General features: G+C 39.0%; 1 protein-coding gene across 2 annotated transcripts in view; it reads left to right on the top strand.

The window, feature by feature from the left end:
• Positions 1 to 1,398: 1,398 nt before the first annotated feature.
• IL7R (interleukin 7 receptor) overlaps positions 1,399 to 20,838 on the top strand; it is a 30,547-nt gene continuing 11,107 nt past the window's right edge. Inside the window, exons 1-4 of one of the 2 annotated variants that reach the window (XM_074357030.1) lie at positions 1,399 to 1,553; positions 2,411 to 2,497; positions 9,104 to 9,242; positions 18,795 to 18,952. In XM_074357030.1, coding sequence (XP_074213131.1) covers positions 18,844 to 18,952 — 109 coding nt within the window. In that variant the 5' untranslated portion in view covers positions 1,399 to 1,553; positions 2,411 to 2,497; positions 9,104 to 9,242; positions 18,795 to 18,843. Of the gene's footprint in view, positions 1,554 to 2,410; positions 2,498 to 4,689; positions 5,074 to 9,103; positions 9,243 to 18,794; positions 18,953 to 20,838 lie in introns of those variants that run through there. The other variant, XM_010955532.3, reaches the window with a different exon arrangement.

Genomic DNA, 20,838 nt, shown 5'->3' on the forward strand with positions numbered 1-20,838 from the left:
ACTGGTTTATCTTCACTTTCTTATATCCACTTCCCAAGAGCTGGAGTGGGATCATGATGCTGATAAGCTAACCTCAAATACATAGACACAAGCACCATCCTCAGAAATGAAAGAGTAGGCTGGGTTCCTAACTAATGAACTCGTGGAGCTCCCTACCTGCCATGAATCATCAATAAGAGAAAGTAGTAAATTTCCATATTTCTTAGATCCACTATATTTCTGGGCCTCCTTATTTTAGCAGCATAGCCCAAATAATACCTACAAAAACAACAAAAACATCCTATACTCAATTCCAAAGTCTCCTGAGACTGGCAAGTAAGAGCATAAAGGCTTACACATGGGTAGGCAGAAAAAGGCAGTACTTTCTGGGAAAGTTTCTGGAAGTAAGAATTGTATCTTAAAAGCTTGGCCCAGGGTCCTATGGTCTGGGAAGAGACAGAGCACTTGCTCCTTTTTAGGATCACGTGCTGCCGCTCTGTGGCAATTCCATGAACAGTATCACTCGGGGTTGCCTTCCATGTTGACTTTGCATATTCCACTTGGGTCATTATAGGAGACCAGTGCTGTTTTTGGAGGTGCTGGAATCCAAGAGAGCAGGAGAAGCAGGCAATGGAGAATTGAGGGATCTTGCTAATTTTTCCAGTTGTCCGGGTTTGAATGCAGCTGTGGCCATCAGCACTGCAGTCCTTCAGAATGTGTACTGTGGGAGGGTATGGGCTCCCTGCAAGGCAAAGAAATCTGTGCAAGGCCATGGGCCACAGCCCAGGATGTCACTTAATCCAGATTGTTCTCAAAAACACAGTGGGGTGCTGTGCCTGACACTAGAGCAGGAGCCAGCCATGGACTGCCTACCAGGAAGAGCCTAAGAGAGAGACCTTGAGCTGTAGACAAACTCACATCCTATACCAGCTGCCCACAGAAACTCCAGGGTCTAAAGATAAGGCATGCCACTTTCCCCAAGGATCAACACTCTTGACGTTTTTATCGACATTTGGGCACGTCCTGACATCATAATACTCTCTTTCAGGCAGAAATGTCTTCAGCAAAGAGGGAACAGTTGGCACACGAAGATTCCATTTTTGTTGAGTTGACTCCAACGACAGAGACTAAAATCTTATAAAGACAAAACAGCTATGACATGTCGAACTCTGCCCAGAAAGAACACAAGCGACAGCAAGGCATGGGGCTGAAGACGTGGGGTAAGGAGGAAAGGGAAATGAAAGAAGAGCCACAAGAAGGAAAATATTGTTCTCCTGGAAATGAAACTTCACAACGCTGGGACTCCCCCTGAGAAGCCGGGGGACTGACTCAGCACACACTGATAAAATGCTAAAGACAATTGACTTAGGACTAGAACAAAGTTAGATTTCCCCACAGCCATCTTCCCCTATATGACACCCTTGGGTGTTTTTTATTATTTCTCTTTTCTTCTAGCCCTGGGGGGTCCCCAGTCACTCGGCTGCGCTGGCCTGGATTTCTCTTTTCCCGCGGAAGGCAGGGGCCCATGATTACTTTCTACCTTATGGATAAAATCTAACCATTAACAAAAGAAGGTAAGTGACAGTGGGAGGGTTGGGGCATTTAATACAGATTTCATAGAATGTATTTTGGAACGTGTTGAGTATTTTTCCGTCGGGTTTTGTCAGTACATTCCTATAGCAACATACACTGCTTATTATTACATAGTGTTATTGTTTCACTTTATTGTCCTCTAATATTCAGTCTCAAGATGAGCAACTTTTAAATATTCCTTATTTAAGATGAATTATTAAATGCTAAGGGGCTATTTTATAAGCATCATCTAAAAACTGACTGAGAGAAATCCTTTTACTCTCGAAACAGTTTCCCAAGGATGCTGAAAGAGGTAATGCCTTGGCATCTGTCTCACTAACTCTATAATTTCTGTCAAGGATGGGGATAAAATTTCTCCTTCTAAAAGAAGAGACCAGATAGTACAGATTAGTAATAAGTTAAGATGCTCAGCCTGAATTTGCCCAGGAAAATCTTTGTCCTGATTGACTGAGAGAAGGAGAAAACATGGGACTTCTGGGGGCCGGGGGGACTTTCGCCAAGTGAAAAAACAACAATCAAAAAGGACACACACTCTTCCAATTCTAACATTCCAGAATCTCAAATCTTGCTAAAAGGTCAGTTCTCTGAGCACTTTAGGACTATAACCAGTTATACACAAAGGGCACGTAACTTATTACGTTATGAAAAAAAGAAAGAAAAATTTCTTTGTGTTTTTTGTTAGTTAAACAAAGGGTCTGAATGATCCAAAATAAATAAATAAATAAAGGAAGAAAGGAAAGACATGATCAACTGATCCTGGGAGTCTTACAAGGTCACTCTGTTCTGCTTGTATATGAGACACAATTAAATGTCTTTGCTATGATTCATCACATCACAGAAACTCGTGAAACTAAAGAAGACAACGTATGAAAGAAGGAAGAGAGAGGCAGCGATGGAGAGCAGTGAGGAGAGATGAGGAGGAGATGTAAGTTCCAACCATGCTGCCCCATCACAGGACTGCTTTGCTCACAGTCCAATCAATGCTCAGATCTTGCCTCCACAGTTGGAGACTCAGGTGCCCTGAGCATCTTCTGCAAAGGCTATTCTTCTCCCTTCACTTCTCCCTGAGACAATAATGACAAGGCAATATAATCAATGTCTCCATCTGGGGGGTAGGAAGAGCAAGGAAGTTCTTCCTCAACTTTTCTAAGTTAACAAAGGACGAGCAAGATCTGGGTAAAGAAAGTAGAGAAGGTACCACTGTTTCCCCAGAATCTCTAGAAGGAGTGGGGAGGTTTCTCATTTCTTTGAGCTCCCCACGCTTGATCTAGGTTTCTCTCTGAGGTCCTTCAGCATCTCCTGCCCCACCCAAAGAGAGTAAGTACACCCGTGGAAATCCCCTGAGCAAACTAGCACATGCTGTACAAAAATATTGTGTCTTGGCTTTGTTCTTTTACATCTTTACAACTAAAGGAAAGAGATACAATCAAAATGATAGTCCACTTAAATGATAAACAAGAGAATTTAAAGAGACATGACCCAGTTACTCATCCATGGGGTGACAATCCGTGAGCAGTTCACCAGGTCTGTGTTGGTGGATAGTTGTAATTTGTGAGTTCTCTTTGAACACTTATTTAGTTCGTGGAAATATGTAATTATAGCTTTCTCGAAAGGGTATTCAGCTCAACATAACAATTTTTGTGAATCCGGGCTTATGATTTCCTAACTGAGCATTCAAAACAAAATCAGAAAATGAGAATACAAATTGTTATCTGATGCACAAAATTGTCACTCTTTATTTGGTTTGGAAGATGTTCAAAAATACCAAAAGAAGGCCTAAACCGATTAGGTGGATTGGAAGAGGTGGATTATTTCCCGTTCATTTTGGTTCTTGCTCTGAAATGTTCCTTTAGCTTGTGGTCCTGAGGGTGACATTATGAACAAAGCACCCCATCTCTGCCACCCGAGTTGCGGCAACACGGAAGAGGGGCTTCCAGAGACCCATATAAATGCCCCACCTCCGCTTTTCTCGTCTTATGAGATTGTCACAGTAACTGTTAATGATGAGACGAGCTAACTCGTGTAGCTTTCAAAGACTGTTTTACACTTCAGGGGTCGTTGTTCTCTTGGCTAATAGAGCCATTTTTATAGGTCCAGGTAGACAGTGAATCAAACATTCATAACTCGCTGTCCACTCAGCATCTCTGAAGTCATCACCTTATAATCAGTCCTGTGCCTTTTTCTAAAAGAGCCATGGTGAATCAAGAGAGGGGTGGTTCACAGCCTGCATCTAGGTTAGGTTGTTGGTGGGAACACTTAGAAGTACAACCCTGCAGAGCTTTGTCCGTCTGTTAATGACAGGACTGCTCTCAACCTGTGCCTTTGAACACCAATGATGACTTAAGGGGGAAAATCCAACAATTACAAAGTCATTCAGGCTTAAAAAAATCACTACCGTAACTGTGAGGCCACTTTGGGGACAACTTTAATGGGCAGGCTAGGGAGAGTCTGAAATACTTCCGTCATTGTCTCAGGCTTCGGCCCAGTTCATGTAGGTACAGCTGTGGTTTTTATGTATCGTATGTTCCTGCAAAGCTGGACGACAATCAGATTTTCACAAATATAATCCTATTTTAATGCACAGAGACTATTTAATCCATTAAACAAAAGTTTGACAGACTTTTTCCAGCAAACTGCCAGACAGTGAAGATTTTACACTTTTTGTGGCCTATAATTTCCATCTCAGCTACTCAACTGTGCTGTTGTAACACAAAAGCAGCTGTGTTTCAACGAAACTTTATTTACAAAAACAGAGGGAGGGCCAAATACGGCCCCTAGGCTGTAGTTTGCCAACTCCTAAATTAAACAAATAATTCTTGAATGCCCACCATGATGGGTAAGGCATAAGTAACTACCTGGGCTACACAGAGAACAAGACAGAAAAATCACTCTCCTAGTGGAACTCTCTAGCATGTATATTCAGACATGGGAGGTGAACAGTTTAAAGTCCACCTGCAATAAATTCTTTCATTAAGTACACAATCTTTCCTTAAAGCAAAACACACCCCAGATAAGCAAATGATAAGCTTTGTGAGTTCAGGTTTTTGTCTCAAGATTCTTTGAAAGTGGGCCTGAGATAGTTTGAGCCTAGATTTGAGTCCACTGCCTTAGCCTGAAATTAGCACAGTAAACTTGGGGGCTGCCAGAATTACCAAAGAGGTATCATCATTTCAAAGGCTCCATTCCTTCATTTCCTCCACTTCTGCTTACAGCAGCGAGACTTTTACTCACGCTTCCTGTTTCTGACACTCGTCTTCTTTTCTGCTGTTTACACTTCCCTCAATACTTCCCCCCTGTGGTTAAATAAGCCCTAAAACCATAGATTTAAGTCGCTCCCGCTCTCTCTCATTCATTCCTACACACAGGCTCACTCGCCAGCTCTCTCCTCTCTCTCTCTCTCTCTCTCTCTCTCTCTCAGAATGACAATTCTAGGTACAGCTCTTGGTCTGGTTTTCTATTTACTTCAAGTCGTTTCTGGAGAAAGTGGCTATGCAGAGAATGGTGAGTCATTTCTAACTTTTCTTTAGGATTTCAGATGATCTCTAGCATCTGTCTCAGGTTGCTCAGATAACTCACAGACCTGAGCGGGGCACTGGGTTGGGGAGAAGGCTGAGGACTTCAGCACGGATTCAGTCAGTTCGTGCACTCTAACCACCAAGACAGGAGGCCTGGGGGCAACACGGAGGATGTTAGAAAGGCTTAGCATTTTCAAGGGATGCACCTGCCTCTACAAATAAGGATTTTTTTTTTAAATTGAAGTACGTTCAGTTACAGTGTGTCAAATGGGGATGTTAAATGTTGGTTGATGCCTTTGCTCTTACAAAGAGAGCACCTATATAGATACAACGGTTGGGCTTGTCAGAGAATCTCCAGGGTAATTTTTACCTTGTCAAAGAATCCAGTGAGTTTTGTTTTTGTTTAGCTTTTTAGGAGGTTCCAAAAGCATAACTTTCAAGATAACATCCAGAAACAAAAACTTTGTCTGCACTTCCCGGTGTTAAATCCTCGGCACCTCAACAAGTGTCTAGAACATAGTAGACATTTAATAAATAACTGAAAACTTCTTCAAATAGAGTCATGTGATAATCTTAGTGAATAACTGAATAGGGAAAGATCTGAGTGAGTTGTCTCACTGCAATATTTTTAACTGTCTCCGTATCAACAAATTTACCACCACATAATAATTCTCTTTGGGCTCCTTAAATACCTAGTCCCTAGAAGCAGATGCCTTCTACTTTGTAAATACAGTGTAACTACAGCCAGACAGTACACAAAGGTGGAGCAGTAGCAGAGGAGCCACCTGGAAACTTGGACCACCAATTTGTTCCTGAAAATTAGATGCTTTCCCTTTAAGACTGAAAAAGTATTTGCCTATTGAAGGTATCAGACACAGCCTAATGACTCAGCTCAGATATCTTAAGTCATCTAATTACTGAGGATGGAAATCCCTAGAATATTTTCACTAAGGAAATTGTTGGAGGGTTGGCATTTCTCACAGTGTCACTATGTATGAATCATTCTGTGGGGGATGATGATTATTTCATGGTAAATGTCTTGTGTTTGTACAGATAGGTGTTTGGCAGGGAACACATGAATCTTACTCTTTGGAGTATAATATAACCCTTCTATTTCCTGGTCATTGTATTATTTTTAAAAGAAATTAAGAATTCTAATTGAAAGGTGAGTTTTCACTTCAACGTTTTAAATTTCAAGGTTTGTTTGTTTGTTTAGGAGATCTGTAACCACCCATCCACACAATTACATCAAAATACTTCCCAGTTTGGGGTGTCAGGAATTCAAAATAATCAAAAGCTCTTTGTTGAATAAGTTAGTTCTCTGATAACCTTCAAGCATTATCAAGAGAAGAAAGAGATAATTTTTTTAAAAATCCAAACCGTTTATACTTTTAATCTACTAATTCCTTTCAGTAAGACTTCTAAACCACACCACCTTGTCTATAATAACACATATTTCAAAAAATCTAATTTTTGAGTGTTTAAAAAAAATAGGATAATTCACTAGTTTAAAGTTCTATGTAATTTCGAAGCCATAGTAATAGTAACACCTTTGACATAGAACTCTTTTTCAAAGGAGCCCCAAAGCTTTCATGTATATTCTCGGAATTAGAATTCTTATTTTACCTTTTCATTACTTATTTCTCAAAAAAAAAAAAAAAAGGTGATAACAGTCATAGCTAATCCTTATTGAGTGCTTACTGTGCCTAAGGGTTGGTATACATTTATTCAGTGACTTCTTACAACAACATGAATTTAAAGAGCAGAACACAAGCGTAGAGAGGCTGAATCACCTGACGGAGGACCACAGCTCCAGAGTAGAAGGGCCAGGATTTAAACCCACAGCTGGTCCACCTCGGATACCAGGGGTCTCACCACTGTGTGTATTACTCTTAACTAAGGATTTTTCAGCTTAGACCAAGTATAACATCTTTACAAAACGCCATGCTATTTTGCAAGTTGTGAGGGGACTTTTTCTTGTTTACAAAGCAACTTGGCTTGCTAACACTTGCCAGAGAGCCAATGAGCTCTTTCTCAAAGCATAGCCACTTTAATTGTAGGACCAGGGCTGTATGTAATGTGTGAGAACCCACAACAAGTTCACTCGGCCCAACTAGATGGCCAAGAGTAGCAGGAGGGCTTTGTCCTGTTGCTGCCCAGCATCTGCTGGGCTCTGCTCTCTCTGCCTCACGTTGTGTGTTTAAGAATGTCTGAATCCAATAGTAATGTGGGTTCTGTTGTATGGGGTTGGTGGAAGGTCCAAAGAAGAGAAAACATTAAGACAGCTTTGGGGAGGAGGGCATATAGCTCAGTGCTAGAGTCGATGCTTAGCATGCATGAGATCCTGGGTTCAATCCCCAGTACCTCCATTAAAAAATAATAATGAATGAATGAATAAATCTAATTATAACTCCCCCCCCAAAAAGCAAACAAAAGGCAGCATGAGGACTGCCATGTAAGGGCAGGCTAAAACCACCAAAACATTCCATTGGGAAAGGGGCCAGCAATTAGGGGACAAGATCTAACTCCGTAAGATTAGGATTAGGAATGAACACGTGTTGAAATGGGAGCCCTAGTGTGGGCTGCCCCTCATTATTTAAAACTGCCATTAAAAGGGGAGCCCTACCTTCCTGAAATTACATAAGGAGTCTGCTGGTGGCAGAACTGTGAGCCCGACGGATTTAAGGTCTAGTCAGAAAGAGCAGCACCCACAGCTCTTTATCTAGATGTGGCTTTTCGAGATTTGTCACTTCGGCTGAACAGACCTTTCTCTCAACTGGTTGGACCACTCACGACCAGCTTTACTAACTTTCCCTCAGAACTCCTGGGTTGCTCAAGTAAAGAGGGTACTATTTGTAATCCCATGGCCTTCGGGACACTCAACTGGGGTCTGATTGTTAGTGTATCCTGTATCCTATTAAAGGCCCTAGAAGCATCTATTTTCTGGTATCGATGGGCCAAAGAAATTCCTAGTACCAGCGGATCTGGAAGCACGCACAGGCTCACGCTCAACCACTCTGAAAATGGCTTTTGTTACTCTAGATTTTCTCAGATTCTAGTTGGAGTATGTTTGCTGACAGATTTTTCTCTGTTAAATATTGTGAAATACATAGAGACAATGCCTGTTTAATCTTAGGGCCCGTGACCCAGCTTAAGAGATCAAATACTATCTCTGACAGATTGTACTTTCCAAAAGTGGTTGCAAAAAATTCTGGTTCCTTTCATACTTCCAGACTTTGCTAATATCTGTGAAATACAGCGTCTGTGGAAGGAGGCTCTGTAAGCCCAGAAACAGTTCTGTAAAATTCATGGGAAAGTCTGCCAGATCTGAGTCCTGTCAGGTCTAATTTGTGCTAATCATGTTTGCCTCAGTTAGCAGGGTAAGGCAAGTTGCCTTATATAAATATCCACACAGTGGAGATAATCAATTGTTCTTTTAGTTGGGATGCCTATGTAGACAAGGGAAAGCTACCGCTTAAAGAAGTGAATTTCTGACCGCAAGACAGCATTCATCTACCTTCATTCAAAAAAAAAATCTTGGGAAGGGATAAATGAAGATTAGTAAAAAAGCCAAAGGCTAGATTAGGTAGCATATGAATAATAAAGTATCTCTTATTTGAAATGTACAAACGAACAGAGGAAATTCCCATTTATATAAAAGAAAGCATGTGTTTAGTGTTTCATTCTAGATCTCTAATGCACTAACCCAAAGGCAGAAATATTTAGACATCTTTCCAGGTTATTTGTTAATTGGGATGACTTTTTTCTATTAGAAAAAAATCTGTGCTCATTAGGTTTTATTTCGGTTTTGTTATTTTGTTTGTTTGGGGTTGGTTTTTTTGGTTTTTTTGAAGCCCTATTTCTTGTCTTTGCCCTAGGGCTTTCCGTCTTTTGATACACAATAGTCACTCCTTCCTGTCGGTCACAAAAAGCTGCCATTTCACCAATGTCACTTTGGATTTGAAAAGGATGCACTTATTGGCTTCATTAACAGCCATGGGTTTGTTCCTTCCTAGGAGACTTCGATGACGCAGAACTAGACGACTACTCATTCTCGTGCTACAGTCAGCTGGAAGTGAACGGATCCCAGCACTTGCTGACCTGTGCATTTGATGACCCGGACGTCAACAGCACCAATCTGGAATTTGAGATATGGTGAGGAATGGTGCCTTCAATGGGTGCTTAGCAATCCTCTGTCTTTCTTTGATAGGCTGCGTGGCAACAGCTGCAGAAGAGAGAGTGTGGGGGCTAATTATCAAATATTAAAATCACATGAGTTCCAAAAACTTCCTGGAACTTCTTGTCCTTCACCAAAATACTCGAGCAAAGAAACTCTCACAGGCTCATCTTTCAGGTCCTGCTGCTCCAGCCAAATGATGGTAGAGATGTTGGAGACCCCACATCCCTCCTGGCTTCATGGCAGAATTTAAATTCTGGTTTTCTAGGACGTTCCTCCCCCAAAGTCTCTTTGCCCTACGTGAGACAATCCAGGGTCTTCATACTGCACTTTGGAGGGCGGGTGCCTCGTTTCTAATCCCAATACCAGCTCTTAGTACCTTTTTAACTGAGCGTAAGTTGTATAACGTATCTACACCTTAATTTTTTCACCTGTTACATGAGATCTACTACCTCATAGGGAGGTTGTGATGATTTAATAACTTAATACTTTAGTAATTTAATTAAGAGACACATTCAGTAATGAGTCATGGAAAAAAAGGCATTAAGTCAAAATTCTATGAATCGAGACCTGACTTCCACCCTCTTGACACAGTTTGATTTCAAGTGGTTCTCTCAGTATCAGTTTTCCCAAAATCCACAGGAATAGATTGGCTCTCAGTTTCATGAGGCCTCAGAGAAAAGGCAAAAAAAAAAAAAAAAAAAAGAGAGAGAGAGAGAAAGAGAAAGTCCTCTGTCTGGTTTGAAAGTTTGCTGAAGAGCTCAGAGCGCTTTCTCTCCTCCCTCTTTCACAAATCATTTCTTGTTGCCGAGGGTTACTATCTCTGATGCCTTGAAAAAAAATATTCCCCCATGACATTCTGACTTGTGGCTATTTCCAAGCTCATATCAGATGACCTAGTTTTAGTTTCCTAGTAAGGAAAGTGAGTTAAGATCCACCTGTAGTAAAAGAGGGCTTCTTAACTTCCATAGACACTCAGCCGATCTCCCACAATATACAGTCTAGACAAGCCTTGACTCTCATGGCTTACGTTAATTTATAGGAGTTTCCTGCATTTGGTCAGGCAGTGCCTCCTGCTGCTGTCATTGGATAAGCATGATCTTGGACTTGAACTCCACTGTGTGTTCTCAGCCTGCCTCTGTCAGTTCACTTCTATAACACGCTTTCGAGGAATAAAAATGTGTCAAGAGAAGAGGAACCTACGATGTTCTAGTGTCTGCGCAGCAACTGGAAACTGTTCCACCAAAAGGGCCGAACAGCTCATTCAAACTATGCGTTCATTTTCGTGGGCAAAACGCCCTTTAACCCAGAGGCCTGCTTTGGGCTTTCCAGGCAGCTGGGTGGTGAACTTGCGGCGGCTTGTCTTGGGGAGGCCGAGGCTGACCTGTCCACTTTCCCTCACAACAGTATTTGACCACTTCCTTGGCCACTTGAACAAACTTGTTCACTTCCTTTAACACGTTTCTTGATTTCTCCTGTCATTATTTGTAATCTACCCATAGCCTCCGTTTGGGTTTTTCAGTTGAATTCAGATATTTCCGTTGGAAAGGGATTAAGACATGATTGTAGAGTGAAACAGTCAAGCATGAACTCCTTAGTAGGTCAAGGTGCTTCTGGAGAGCGGCCACTTTCGCAGAGGTATCTACACCTTGAAGGGGAGATTCGTGCAACTCCTGGGTTCCAAGCAGCAACGAACTTCAGGTTAAAGCCACTTAAACCGAGTGTTGTATCTGCTGGTTTGGTTTGGCTTCTTTTCCACAAGGAAACTAGCTTTGTTAGAGCTTTGCTTTTCCCTCTGTGAATATAAATTTATAAAGAAAAAGACTGGAAGTCACTGAAAACGGTGCATTCTGCTGCAGTCATTACACAGGTGGGATTGTTGGTAGAAATCAGGTGTTGCTTCCCAGAGGGCTCATCAGGGGCAGTTTCCTAGATGAATTTACCACCTGCCTGATCTGGCCACCCGTCTCTCAGGTTTAGAAGCCAATTACTTGGTGTTCAACATGCAGATCCGTCTCTCGGGGATGGACTTGGATTAGCCAAAATCACGAAGTTGGATTACCAGCCTACCAACTGATGACTTCACATAAACAAATGCACCTATCACAGCGTCCCAAATATTCACCCTGGGCTCAGGACCTCCAGGACTTGGTGTCTAGGGAGAGGAAGGTCAGAGAGGGCCAGGTAGGTTTCATACCAACATAATTCTGCTCTTACTGGAGGACCTAGAAATTTTTCATTCACCAAAACTCTAATCAGCTCTCAGGTACCTGGAGAGACAAAGCAGAGTTCCTGGAAACAGGCATGGTGTTTGAAATCCTGATAGCAACATTAGCTCTGTGAACTGGGGAGTCATTTAAGTTCTCTGAGTATAACAACTGCCTTGCATTGGGATGGAAGCCTCGGCGGCGGGCTTGCGGTCAATGCCTGTAAATGATACTTAATTCTCTCAGGGTCATCAGATTTTCATGAAAAAAATGTGATCCAAAGGTTGTTTAGTAAATATAGAAGCCAAACAAAGGAAATTTGTTTGTTGATTTTTAAGACTATAGAGTTATTTGACTCAGATCCCAGTGGTTGATTTTTTTAAAAAATTAGTTGCCCACATTTAAAAATCTAGATATCTCTTTAAAAATCAGATTTGGTGATACTGGGCACAGACAGCAAAAATTAGCTGAACAGAACTCTGGTTGCTTCTATAGGTGAGGAATTAAATCTCAGTCCTGAAATTGGGCCCAATTTTCTTATTGATGTTACCTGCATGAACACAATAGGCACGCAACTTTAGGAGCCTGCTTTTTAAGTGTTTGCCTAATTTTCATTTCAGTCAGCTCTCAGAAGGTAATGGTATTTCGTTTATTTCCATGTGCTGGGGGGCACGGCAGTCACCCCCCTGTACCGCCTACAGATACCACTTCAAATGTGTCATTTTTTTGTTCGTTTTCATCACTTACCAAGAACATCATGGGCTGCACCCGGCCAAACCTACTTCATGTTCTTGACTAATTTGCAATCTGTCAAGTATTTTTAATTTAGTCCTTTCTGCAGTAAACCATATGAACTTTTATTACTTTTGAGATAGATTCTGTCTTTCAGGGCCAAATGAGGAATAAAATCTACAGTTTTTGTTTTCAGTGTTTCCAAGTCAGCATCTGTTTGTACTGACAAGAGGAATGTATTTACCACACGAGATCACAGGAGATTGAGGAAAGTGGAGTTGGGGTGAAGTCAGGTGCTATGGTCCCCAGCAGTCCCCCCCTATTTTCAGAACAAGGGGATTTATGTGAGTGGCTTACAGTTGTCCCCTGGGAAAGTCTAAAGTACCAAATTTCTTAGCCTATAATTCTACTTGGATATTTCTTTTTCTCCCCAAAATACTATAGAATAGCTCTATTCAAGAGAAAGACAATGCAGGCCATACCTGCAATTTTAAATTTTCTAGTAGCCACACTTAAAAGGGGAAAAAGAAGTAGGTGAAATTAATTTTAATAATATATCTCATTTAACCTGATATCTAAAACATTGTATTTCAAGATATATCAACAAAAATATTCATGGGGTATTTTACTTTTTTGTTTTGCATCCTAAACCTTCCACATCTGCTGTGGATTTCTTACTGAGAGCACATCTCAATTTGGGCTAGCCGTATTTCATGTATTCAGTATCCACTTGTGGCGTGGTGGTTATTGTGCTGGGCAGTGTAGTCCTAGAACATTCCAAAGCTTAGCAATATACGGTTAGCAACCAAGTGAATTGTTTTAATTTAATTAAGTGCATTGAAATGAATTGGGTTGAACTGAGTTGAACCACTCATGAGGGAACACGAAGTTTCTTCCAGTCACCTGAAGCCAGGGTCAGCGGCACAAAGCAACACTGTCCGTTCCAGGCCACAGTTTCTCTCAGTCTCCTGGCGTGGCTTCCCCTCCACATAGGGCAGCTCCCGAGCTCAGAGCCCTTACAAGGATGCCCAGGCTCACGAGAGAGATCACCATATGGTGATCCTTTTTTGTTCATTACTCATTAATACCATTCCCTGAAAAGCGAGAATGAACCAAGAATGCCATTTTAGATTCTTCTTAAACTTCTGACAGTACCAGGACTTTGCTACCTGTTAAGGAGCTGCAACAGAATATTCCACACATGCCTTACTTATAAATGTATTCTAAATGCAATGATTGAACTCAAAGCCATTGCCATGTAATTTCTCCAAATCATTTTTGTTTACCTAAAGTTCAGAAATGGGATCCTGACCCAGTTCTCCTCTTCTGTCCTTACTCACCAGGTCATGACAGTGCTGCCATCTTCAGAACTTTCCATCTGACACTCTTCCCAAGTTTGTTCCCTGGCATTCATCTAGCTTACCTTAAAATTTTACTTTTTATCTCCACTCTTCTCCAAATGGGAAATCCATGTAGCCCAACAAGGGACGTACTCTAGAAACTCCAACACACACACACACACACACACACACACACACACACACACTCAAACTGCATACTTTAAAGGAGAGCAGTTAACAGCAACAACAAAAAGCTATATTTGGGGGGAGTGGGGACAATTTTTAAGAAATGTCCCACAAACAATAAATATATTAAGTTAGTTAATAAACTTAAAATTTCTTCACAGTCTGTATTTTTTTTCGTGATGGCTGGAGCTTATCCAGCCACTCAAAAAGACCCTTCTTTTTCAAAGTTGCTGTTAACATTCTTACACAAATCAGTTGGTTAATATACATTTTCATTTCTCTGTGGTGAAATCCTCAGGGTGGAATTGCTGTATCATAGCATAGTTGTGTTTTTAACTTTGTCAGAAGCTGCCCAACAGTTTCCCAAAGTGGTTATACCACTCTATTTTTCCACCAGCAATGTATGAGGGCCACATGTCATTTCCAACATTTGGCTTTGAAATAGTATCTCATGATTAGCAAAACATGATAGCAAATCATGTTGACCATCTTTTCATGTACTTGTTGGCCATTTGGATGTCTTCTTTTGGCGAGTACCTGTTCAAGTCTTTTGTCATATTTTATCAAGTTATTTCTCCTTTTATTATTGATGGGTATGAATCCTTTATATGCTCTGGATACAGCTCCTATGTCAGATGTGTGTACTATTTTCTGCCAGTCTGTCACTTGCCATTTCATTTTATTAATGGTGTATTTTAATAAGCAGGAGGTTTTCATTTTGATGTAGCCCAATATGTTTTGTTTTCCTCTTTTATGTTTAGTGCTTTTTGTGTCATTACTCTCTTCATCTACTCCTAATGTTAGGAAGATATTTTCTGATATTTTCTTCTAAATAGTTCATAGTTTTAGCCTTTATATTTAGGTCTATACCCCATATCCAATTAATTTTGCATGGGATTGAGGTTTACATTTTCCATACATTTGCTCAGTTGTTCCAGGACAATTTGCTGAAAAGATTATCTATTTCCCACTGAATTGATTGGATGCTCATATTTAAAATCAATTAACCTTACGTGTATGAGTCTATTTCTGAACACTCTCTATTTTCTATCGATCAGTATTTCTATCCTGATGTCAGTGCTACACTGTGCAGATTATCATAGCTTTATAGTAAGCTTGAAATCAAGTGCTCCGCGTCCTCCATATTGGTTCCACTTTTTCAGTGTTGTCTAGGCTATTCTGAGTTCTTTGTGTTTCCACATAAATTTTAAAATCAGCCTGTCAATTTTTTTAAAACTCCTGTTGAGATTTCAATTAATACATCAATTTGGGGGAAATTTCCATCTTTTCACTACTAAATTTGCTAATCCGTAAATGTAGCTCTCTATTTACTTAAATCTTCTTTAATAGTTCTCAGGAATTTTTTTTTAATTAATTAATTTATTTATTTAAGGGGGGAGGTAATTGGGTTTACTTATTTATTTTTACAGGAGGTACTGGGGATTGAACCCAGGACCTTGCGTGTGCTAAGCATGCACTCTACCACTTGAGCTATACCCTCCCCTCCAGGAATGTTTTGTAATTTCCATCTTTTAATAATTTTATTTCTAAGCATTTTCTATTTTTATTGCTATCATAAATGGAGATGTTATTTTTAAAATTCATTTTCCAATTTTTGGACACTGATCTATGGAAACGCAATTGACTTTTGTATACTGACCTTGATGAATTCATTTGTTCCTGTAATTGTGTTGGAGAATCTTTATAGTTTACCATGTGAACAAACATGTTGTCTACAGGTAAAGAAAGTCTTATTTTCTTCCTTTCCAAACTGATGCCTTATATTGTTTCTCTTGCCTGGCTTTGTCATTGTGTCTTTGCACTGGCTAGAACCTCCAGTTCACTGTTGAATAAAAGTGGTGAAATGCATATTCCTGCCTTGTCCTTATCTTAGGGCAAAAGTGTTCACAATTTCACCATTAAGTATGATACTAACTATAGACTTTTTTGCAAATGTCTTTCATCAGGTTGAGGAAGTGTCTGCTAAGAGTTTTTATCATAAATGGATGTTGAATTTTTACATATGCTTTTTCTGAATCACTTGAGATGATCAGATTATTTATGTCTTTTGTTCTGTTCATGTGGTAAATTACATTGATTGATCTTTGATTGTTGAACTTACCTTGATTTCCTGCGATGCATCCTACTTTGTCATTATGTGTGAACATCATCATGTTATATTTTCTTGAGGAATTTTGCATATATATCTTGAGAAACATTAACTTACAAACTTCTTTTCTGTAATATTTTTGCCATCTTTTGGTAGCAGGTTTGAGTTAACTTCATAAAATAAGTTGAGAAGCATTTGTTTCTCCTCTATTTTCTGAAAGAATGTGTGTAAGATTGGCACTAATTCATATATATTTGACAGAATTCACCAGCATATAACCATTTGGGTATAAAGTTTTCTTTGTAGGAAAGCTTATTAATAATAAATTTAATTTATTTGAATGAAATCAGAACTATTGAAAATTTGGGGGGTAATATCCCTTTTTAGTGATTGCAAGTTTCAACCATTTCTTATTAGCATTTATTTAGAGTTAATGGTGTACTATTTTATGTAAAATATAAGAAACTTGCAACAATATGATTGTACTTATCACATCCCATCTTTGTACTCCTGTCATATATTTTGCATCTATATACATCATAAAGGCCATAATAATGTTACAATATTTGCTTTAAATAATCAGTTATCTCTAAAGAATCTAAGAGAAGAAAATATGTATTGTCTTTTATACTTACCAAAGTATAGCTTTTCTGGTAAACCAAATTGCTTCCTGTAGATCTGAAATTCCATCTAGTATCATTTCCCTTTGGTCTAAAGAATTTTCTAAAACAAATATCTCAGTTTTTACATAGCTGTAAATGTCTTTATTTTGCCTTCATTATTGAAGAATATTTTGTACTATAAGAATTTAAAGTGGACTTTTTTTTTCCCCATTTCAGAGTTTTAAAGATATTATTCCCAGTGTCTTCTGGTTCACGTAGTTCCTGATAAGAAGTGATATTTTTCTCTGGATGCTTTCAACCTTTCTTACTCATCTTTGTTTTTCAGCCATCTAACTATGACGTGCCTAGGTGTGGTTTCCTTTGGATTTATCCTGCTTGGATTTGCTGAGTTTTTTAAACCTAAAAGTTGACTTTTTGGGGGTGGGGAGCTACATTTGGGACATCTGGGGACATTATTTCTTTAACTATTTTTTAACTAAATTCTTTCTCTCTTTTTGTTCTAACTGCATGTTTATTTATCCCCTTAACATTGTCGCACGAGTCACCAAGACTTTCTGTTTTTCAGACTGAATAATTTCTATTGATCTGTCCTCAAGTTCACCAACCTTTTCTTCTGCCATCTTCTATCTGCTATTAGGTCCATCCTGTAAGTTCAATATATTTTTAAAATTTTTAGATTTGTACTTGTCAGCTATGGTATTTTCATTTTGTTCTCTTTTGTAGTTTCCGCTTCTTCATTAAGATTATACATCCCATTCAATAATTGTGACCATATTTTTTGTTTAGCCTTTGAACATATTTACAAAACCTGCTGAAAAGCCCTTTTCTGTTAGTTCCAACCTCTGGGTCATCTTAGGGTCAATTTCCATTGACCACTTTTAGTCTTGACTATGCGTCACATTTTCCTTTTTCAGCTCTTTTGTGGTAGCTTTTAATGTAGGAAGGACACTATTGATAATAGATTTTTTTTTCTGATGCTGATAACACCCTCTGGCAAGTGTTTTTTGGTTTTTATTTTTGTTTTTTTTTTTTTTTTTAGCTCTGTTATTCAATTAACTACAGTGGATTAATCTCCAAATTCTTTTTTCTTTTGAGGCGGCACCTACAATCTCTGCTTAGCTCTTTCTAAAGCCTTCTAGCTATTTCTAGCCCATTGTTTCCTTGGCATTCCCTCTATATTTGCACAATTAAAGGGACAGATAATAATTTAGGCAGAGTTTATATGCAGACTAAGTGTCTTCTATCTCTAAAGCTTCCTCATTTCTAGGCTATTCCCTCTTAAAAATACCCAGCCTCTCAGGGCATCTATAACTCTGTCCTCTAACTTCTCAAGACAATAAAACTGTGGCTTTCTGTTAGATTCTAGATGCTTATTGCAATGTGACCTGAGAAGTGTTGTCAGATAAAACAAAACAAAACAAAACAAACAACAACACAGAAACAAGGATCAAATCCACCCTTTTTAAAAAGTATTAAATTCCCTTTAGTTTCTGCCTGCTTTTGGTTACTCTCCAATGCTCTTAAACAGTATTTTCAAGAATATCTTGTTCAAAGTTTATAAGAGCTGTAGATTGGAGAGTTAGTCTAGTATAAGCTACTCTGCCATTACTGGAACTAAAACTTATACCTTTTTTAAAACAGGAATTTTTTAAGAATACAATTTGGAGCTTTTGAACGTAGTTACATAGTAGGCAATACTCTCTCTTCTTCAGTTTCCTAAAAGCCTGATTTAATTGGGAACAGGAGGCTGAAGAAGTGACAGAATTCAATTCCTAGAGTATTGCTATTGCGTGTTCATCTAGGGAGCGTGGGGAGGATGGTTGATTTTAAAGTCTGCTGATGAGTTAAAGATGGAACACCGTCAAAATAACCTACGAAAATCTCTGAATCACCCATTAAGTATATATGGTTTTGTGTATATAATCCTTTAGACTGTTCTATTATTTCCTTTTGGTCAATGTTGTTTACAAGCTTTAGTTCCTCAATTTATTCCTTTCATACAGGATAACAAAAGAGGAAGCAATTACCTTCCCACCTAAACAAAGTATTTTTCTTTCCATGATCAATTATTAGAAGATAAGAATTTTCTATTATATTCATGGACATGCTTTGACCATTTCAGGTTCAGTTGCATCTAGTGCCTGAGTAAATCATCACAGATTATAAGGGCAGCAAAAAGCTATATTGCTTTCATAACTCTCTTTCTCTCAAGCATGCGCCTACCCTGTGGGTGGAGCTCAAGCCACACAGCTGAAATGTACACGTGATGCTATCCCATTCTATGCAGAATTTCCTACTTAAACTGAGACAAATTCCCTTTTTGTTTCTATAGTGGGGCCCTTTTGGATGTAAATTGCCTGAGTTTTAATAAACTACAAGAGATGTATTTCATCAAGACAAAGAAATTCTTACTGATTGGAGACAGCGAAATATGTGTGAAGCTTGAAAGAAAGAGCATGACTTGCAGGAAAATGAACATAGTCAAAATAGGTAAGAAGTTGTAAATGCGAGTATGTCATCATTTTTCAGATACCTGAAGACAGATACCTGTATCTGAATTTTCTGTATGTTAAAAGCAGACAGATCATGAGAACTATTTGCAGTAGAAAATATCAAATTCCCTAATGCACATAATTTTTTAAAAGAAATGAAAGTTTGAAGCTTATGCTATTAATTCCTACAGTGAGGAAATGTTGAGGGTCTTCAAACTCAACTATGAAAAAGGGTGATTGGCAGTTGCAGATTGTAGGAAGGGTTCATCTGTGTGAAGTGCCTAATGGAGCAAGGATTCCTGTCACTCACCCATATATGTCCTTTCCTTCCTCACCTAACCTTTTCCTGAATTCCCTATAATCTCCCCACTTACTTACCACATTCTGAGTGCATTTAACTAAATTATCAAGTTATTTTAAAAAGTAAATATGCCTTTTTGTATTAGAGTTCTCCATATGAAACAGAACTAATAAGATAGACAGATGGATAGATGGACAGGTAGATAGATAAATGGATGAATGGATGGATGGATAGATAGAGACAGACAGACAGACAAGAAAAAGAGGTTTACTTTAAGGAATTGGCTGTCATGATTGTTGGAGTTGGCAAGTCTGAAATGTGTAGAGTGAGCCAGAAGACTAGAAATTCAGGTAAGAGTGGATATCACATTCTCGAGTCCACATTCCACAGGGCAAGCCAGGCAGTGTGGAAACTCAAGCAGGGTTTCTATGTTGTATTCTTATGACAACATTACTTCTTTGAGGAATCTGTCTTTGTTTTTAAGGCCTTCATCTGATTGGATGAAGCCCACAGCATTATGGAGGGTAATCTGTTTTACTCAAAGTCTACTGATTTCAATGTTAGCCATGTCTTTCAAAAAAATACCTTCAGACTAGTGTTTGGCCAAACTACTGGGCACCATAGCTTAGCCAAGCTGACACATGAAACTGCCATCACATCTTCCTAGGAGAATTATTATTGAGCAGTGATGCGTAATTAAATCTGATGTGGCCTAGAATACTCATACTACACTTGGCAAAAAAAAGTAATAATAATTATATTACAAGTAAAATTACAATTTGAATTGCTAAATTCATCTGTATGTTTCCCTTGGTTCTATATAATATCCATATATGTAGTAAAATGAATCAGTAAATCCATTCAATTATTGGGTTATAAGTCAATATTATTTACCAATTCTCCATTCAGTTACCAAGCAAGTAAATCAAAACAGGTAGACACAAAAGTTTTTTCCATTACTTACAAATTTATGACACTGAAGTGAGTAAGGTTCTTTTTCAGATTCTCAGAGATACCCTGGTGGAGGGGAATGTCTAAGCCAGTTATGATGTATTAGTGCAATGGAATACTAACTTTTTGTATTCATTCTGCCTATGGAGATTTACAAGTGAAACAATACATATGGGGGGGAAATTATTAAAGTGATGGAAGAGGTACATTCTTTTGCTGGTTTTAAATAGTATGGCTCTGTCTCACTCTATTCTCAACCCCTTCCCTTCATCCTTCTAAAAGAAAATTAACAGTAGGAGAGCAATACTCATTAGAGACAACAAAGAGAAACTTGGAACTTAGTCTTAGTTTTGTATCACTAAGATTGTAAAGAGTAAAAGCAGAAGTTCCATGTGTGAACAATTATCTTGTGAAAAAAAAAAAAAAGCCGAGGTAGTAGAAAAGAGATATTAAGCACAACCAATACGAATGCTGTCCGGGGGTGGGGTATGACAGGTATCTCTGAGTATGGGACACAAGCAGACTGGGTTTTGGTCATTTGGAGGTAAGGCTGCTATGGATGGATGTTCGGTTCGTGCACAGGGCAATATATCTAAAGGTTCACCACTTGCGTTGCAAATGTATGTTCACTC

The sequence above is a fragment of the Camelus bactrianus genome, chromosome 3 (assembly GCF_048773025.1).
Source record: "Camelus bactrianus isolate YW-2024 breed Bactrian camel chromosome 3, ASM4877302v1, whole genome shotgun sequence".
NCBI classification, from domain to species: domain Eukaryota; kingdom Metazoa; phylum Chordata; class Mammalia; order Artiodactyla; family Camelidae; genus Camelus; species Camelus bactrianus.